Source organism: Rhincodon typus, chromosome 7 (genome assembly GCF_021869965.1).
Source record: "Rhincodon typus isolate 14 chromosome 7, sRhiTyp1.1, whole genome shotgun sequence".
NCBI lineage: Eukaryota > Metazoa > Chordata > Chondrichthyes > Orectolobiformes > Rhincodontidae > Rhincodon > Rhincodon typus.
Window position 1 is genome coordinate 43,520,961 of NC_063338.1, and position 5,508 is coordinate 43,526,468.

Here is a 5,508-nt window from a genome sequence, read left to right on the forward strand (position 1 = left end):
GGCCTAAACAGTAATGGTGGAAATGTTTGCCTAGAAAATTATATGTTTTAGATTAGCCATTCTCACTGGGCTTGCATGGGAGTGTAGAATGCATAGGGGTAGAGTCATTGAATATTGAGGTAGATAAATGTTCGATGAATAAAAGAATTAAAGACGGGAATGTGAAATTGAGGCGACAATCGGATCAGATCATTATTGAAAGGCAAGCAGGCTTGAACCAAATGGCCTACACGTGTTTCTAATTCATACGTATTTGTATTAATTGTATAAATAACAGTTTGATTTATTTCTTCTTTTAATCATTTTTCAGAACGTATCCAGTTGTTTGTGGTGGTTGTTTAATCATGAGCCAGGTCGCCTTTACGTTGAGCTACAGTTCTTCTGTATAATCTTTAATTTTGGTCAGGTTTGTGTTTCTGATATGACTGCTTTGTCTCCGATATTTCAACAGGAATTGATTTAGTGATAAATTTCAATCTAATTGCTAAATAATAAACCTACTTTTCTGTTTCCTTTCAGGGTTTTATTTCTTTTGGCATATTTGGGCTTGATAAACATTTAATCATACTTTCATGTAAAAAGAGGTAAATAATTTTCTTCATAAAGCCAAATAGTCCTGTCTCTCACTCTTAAAAGAAGTGACAATTCAGGTCGCATTAAACCAACAAGCCGAGGATTTCAAATGGTGTCTTGCTACTGACCATCACTACAACTTGTTAATCACAGTTACACAAGCTTTTCCAGCCTTGGAAAACTTGAAATAATCAAAAAATATGGTTTGCTATTTAAGTAATCTGTTTAGCTGCAGTCATGAGATCCATAGGTTATTCTCTTCTACCATTCTGGCTGAAATGTAGAAACCTGGTTCGCCAGTGGTACAGTGAAGGATGTCAAAGGGGACAAAATATAAAAAAAAATGTTGGAATGCCAGAGGATTGCTATATTAGCATAAAGCTTTTATGCATTTGTCTATGATGTTCTGACTGTCTACATATCTTTCTTTATATGAACATGTAAAATGGGAGCTCCTTTTGTAACTTGTCGATGGACAAATCTACTTGTCAGTCTGTGATAACACAAGTGCTTTCACACTGAGTGAAGAGTGCAATCTGAATGTGACAAGTTTACAAACACGTTTTCTGTTACATATATGGAAATAGAAGATTATAATGGAAACGTTTGACAGATATGCATGTCAGATTAAATCTTTTATATCTATTTTATAGTATGCATTATATTGATAAAGGCATCTTGTGTAATTTGGATTGGCATAAAGCAATGATTCATGTAACATCTGTTGATCCACACTGGTGGAATCTACATTTCTATTCCCATTATCCTGGGTGAAGTTTTTTTTTTTTTTACTTTTGTTATACTGTTGGCGAACTGCTTTCATGCAGTTAAACAATACATTATTTTCAGCCTATGACTGAAAATATTATTGTACTCTTCGTGCAGCTACCAGGATGGGTTAGCAGGACTACCAGGCTGGCAGAAAGCAAACTAGATGGCCCATTTTTGTTTAACAGTTCCCATGTTCCAACCCAAGCATGATGCAATCAGCTGAAGTTGAGGATTACCTACATTTGGTATATTTTGGCATGTCTTTCATTAATAATTTCTGGTTAACTTGACAGACTGGAATTCCTATTGCACGGAAGAAACATAGGACAGACCGATGATACGTTGACTGATGACATAAGATTGACTTGCCAACAGTTTTCACAATATCATAAGGGTCAATGTGCCAGAGACATCGTCAAAGAGAGGAGGTATGAATTTAAGTTAGCATGCCTCATTGTGCTCATCAACCTTGGCATTGGCAATTAATTCATTGCATTTTATTAATTTGCTTGGACTTACTTCAATCTGAAAATTTTTGCATGAATTTTCTAAAATTGACTAATATTCTTAGTACTTATTTTTAAAGGCTGGAATCTTGATATTATTTGAATTCACCACATTTTCTTTTATTCCTTTAATATTTTGCTCAACAATATAATGTTTAATTGTGGTTCAGCACATTCATGAGTAAGCCAATAGACATGTTGTTTGCAGAAAACTTAAAAATATATGTTGTATTGAGAACAGTACTATTAATACTTTATTTAGAAATACATTGCACATTTGTTAGTACATTACTCTGCAAAAACACACTATTTGTGCTTACTAAATTTTTCTTTTTCTAGTGTTTTTATGTTATGAATGGTATGCTGTTTGAAACCGGGATGAATAATTTGCACAGTGTAACACTTGAAAATTGCACTTCATTTATGTTTGAAACAGAATAAAGATGCAAAATTCTGGCTTTAGCCAGTTTTCTCAAATGATTTAATAAGTATTAAACAATAATGAAATAAGTATTAAATAATAAATTGATCCATTATTATGGATATCAGTGGTAAGTAAGTTTGGTTTCACTTCAGTGCTGTCAGCAAAATAGCAGCATTTAATTCTTGCCACAATCATTTTTGACACGTTAGTGTCTCACAGCGCATGGTACATTTTTGAAAAATGTTTTTCCTAATCACTCCAGGGATGGAACAAGAAAAGCTGGTTATTCTTCAGTCATAATCCGGCCCCTCTGGTTTGCATGTTATACATGGGTGAGGTGGGGTGGGGGCTTGGGTACAGTAAGGTTGGTGCAAGGGTAGGTATGTGCAGAGTACAAGAGTTTAGGATGAAAAAGGCAGAAGTTTGAGCTTCCTTTATGATGTGTTCAATTCCACAGCTTGCATATTGTCTCCTGACAAGTTTCCTGCCTGGAAGGGAGTTTGATTGACAGGCTTCACTTCAGGATAGGTGCAGAGGACTCCAGAGCCGGTCACAGGTGTAGGTCCAATCCCCAACCACAGGTGTCTTTGTATTAGGGTGGGTGATTTTGTAGAGCCACGGGGAATCATACCTGCTTCTCCTGGGCCAAAAGCAGTGCTGGGAAAATATTTAGTTTCTCCCTGAAGTTGTCTACACATTCTCTTGAGGTCCAATAAACCTAGCCAAGCCAAGTTGAATCAACAAAGCGGGTTAAATCAGAAGTTATCAGTCTAATCAAAATATTTAAATTGCCAATCCATCTCCCGAGAGCAGATTGGCTGCCTGCCCCTTACCTCATCTCTATTCAATCCAAAAGTGGTTGAGAAGAGATGGGTTGGAGTCTGGTTTGAGAGTTTTCAAATTTTAATACTTTATGAAGCTGCTTTGGGAAGTGGGTGCTTTAAGATTTGCCATCCCTCAGAACAGATTAAGATTCTCCATCCATCAGGATAGATTACCTGAAGTTGCTGGAATATGTTCCGAGGGACCAGGGCATGCTCAAAATCTTGGGAGGAGTGCAACGCCAAGGTGAGGCAGTAACTGGGCTTTTTGGGAGCACAGCTCCCTCCCCATTGGCAGGTAAAGAACTTGGATTTCAGGCGTGAGGCAATTTCTCTGTTGAATGTTGTGCAGGTCTAGCCCATTCCACTTCATCTGAAGGTCCAAGATGAACCTGTCCACATGGACACCATGTACAAAACCCTGGAGAGAGAGAGAATGAGAGAGTATGTGCAATGCTGCCTTCAACATGATGGGCACCTTTCTGCATAGACCCTCAGTATACAAACATCAAATGTCACTATGGTTCTACCTGTCCCCAATGTTGCAAAGGATGGGCTGGCCAAGTAGTTGGATGATGCCATATCATCTGTCCTTCATGAAGAAATTTGCAAAGAAAAACACCTTTAACCACAAGTTTTTTCAGGAAGTGGTCAACATATAGCCTGTGGGAAAAGAAGAGGGGGTGGATCTTGTCAGGTTGTTCCCTGAGCAGAGAAACCCTTGGTTTTCTTAATCTGGGCCTGGATGTTAGATGAGCAGTCTTACAACAAAATGGTTTTGGAAAGTACGTGTGAAAGTTGGACTTTCTGTGTAACTTTTGAATGATACTACAGTATGGTTTACTTGAACCCAGCTTTAGATAGATACATTGATTTGGGCATCATTCGACCCAAGTTTTAATTTCCTACCATGCCACCTTGTTCTACTGTTTTTTGGTATTTCCTTTCCTATGAAACAGTGATGTGAGACTTGCAGACCAAGTGGATGAATCATTCCTTTGACACAGGTGTGGTGCAGAAACCTTCGCAGATGTCTTCCAAGGCTGTGATCTAGTGGACTGGTTGATTCAAGTTGGTCTGGCCCATGACCGAAGTGAAGCTGTTAAGTATGGAGACCGATTACTAGAAGGTGGTGTCATTCAACACATTGCCAACGAACATTCATTTCAGGATGAATCTTTGTATTATCGCATGTTGCAGATGAATGAAGCATGATTTGTACTATTAGAGCTGCTTTAAAGCTAGAGATTAAATCTACAAGATTTTCTTCATTGCTATAAACCACAGTATGATATACTTTAAATTTCTGCCTTTTTAAAATACTTCACACTATTAACCAAAGAATTTGGAATCCCATTTACTAAATAAAATTATTAAGTTTGCTTCCAAGTTTTTAAGATGTAACCTCATGCTGCTTAATGCATTGAATGTAATCTCATATCCATCAAAATGTTAAATGTGACAGTAATGTCAAGGTGGACAATGATTTTAGCGTTTGCCTTCCATTGTATTGTAAACGTATTTGAGTCAAAGTGATGAGATCACAGTGAAGTATTAAGTTAACATTTCATGTTCTATTTGTTAGAACAGAAAAGCTGAAAACTGCTTTTGCAACAGATGGGCGTTCTTTATGGAATTAGACACTGACATTTAAAAGCCTTCAATCTTCCATGTGTTCACTCATCGCTGTACCAGCCTTGGGATTTCTCTTTAACATTAATAAAAAAAAAAAAGAAAAATTGACTAAAACAGGGTAAGAAATACAATGAACTGAACATTACACGAGTCATTAATTAAATGTAAATTACATTCTTAATGACTCCAGTCTCTATATGTATCTTCATAACGGGTATGCTACAGTTTGCATAACTAAATGTTTAAAAATTGCACTTTAAGTTAAAAGGGGTTCTTTTAAATTCAATATAAGACATGTAATATACTGTGAGAGCTGAATCTTTTAACTTTATTTATCCAAAGTATCTGTTCAACACTGAATTGTCAAAGATCAAGAAAGAATCTGATAGAATAGAAGTGGGTTGTCATCCCAATTTCTTTTTAACTTGCTTTTAGCTGTATAGTAAAATAATAAAAAACATATCATTTTTTGGAATGTAAGGTTCTGGTATTATAATATTTTGATATGTTTAGAATGTAGCCAAGTCCTGTACAAACGAAGAAATAAAACATTTTTAATACTTGAGTTTCTAGAAGTCTGGAATAGTTTTGTATTTCAAATGGGTAGTTAGATAATATATGGCTGAATTTAAAATTCAAACTCCATTTGTCTTCATTTAAACATTGCATATCTCATGCTGAAGACTGATAGGGTCTTAGATTATTGATCTGTATTTGGTTTTCTTCTGTAGCATTTTTTTTTTTTTTTTTTTTTTTTGAAATTTAGTTGTAGTTTAAT

The 5,508-nt window shown here is 36.0% G+C and overlaps 1 protein-coding gene across 10 annotated transcripts in view; it reads left to right on the forward strand.

Annotated features, from left to right (window-relative positions):
• LOC109919388 (integral membrane protein GPR155) overlaps positions 1–5,295 on the forward strand; it is a 62,481-nt gene extending 57,186 nt beyond the window's left edge. For 6 of the 10 annotated variants that reach the window (XM_048599427.1, XM_048599429.1, XM_048599430.1 and 3 more), the window contains 4 exons: positions 311–406; positions 520–584; positions 1,638–1,772; positions 4,103–5,295. In XM_048599427.1, the coding sequence (XP_048455384.1) occupies positions 311–406; positions 520–584; positions 1,638–1,772; positions 4,103–4,310 (504 nt within the window). In that variant the 3' untranslated portion in view covers positions 4,311–5,295. Of the gene's footprint in view, positions 1–310; positions 407–519; positions 585–1,637; positions 1,773–4,054 lie in introns of those variants that run through there. The other 4 variants (XM_048599433.1, XM_048599434.1, XM_048599432.1 and 1 more) reach the window with 3 other exon arrangements.
• The last annotated feature ends 213 nt before the right edge of the window (positions 5,296–5,508 follow it).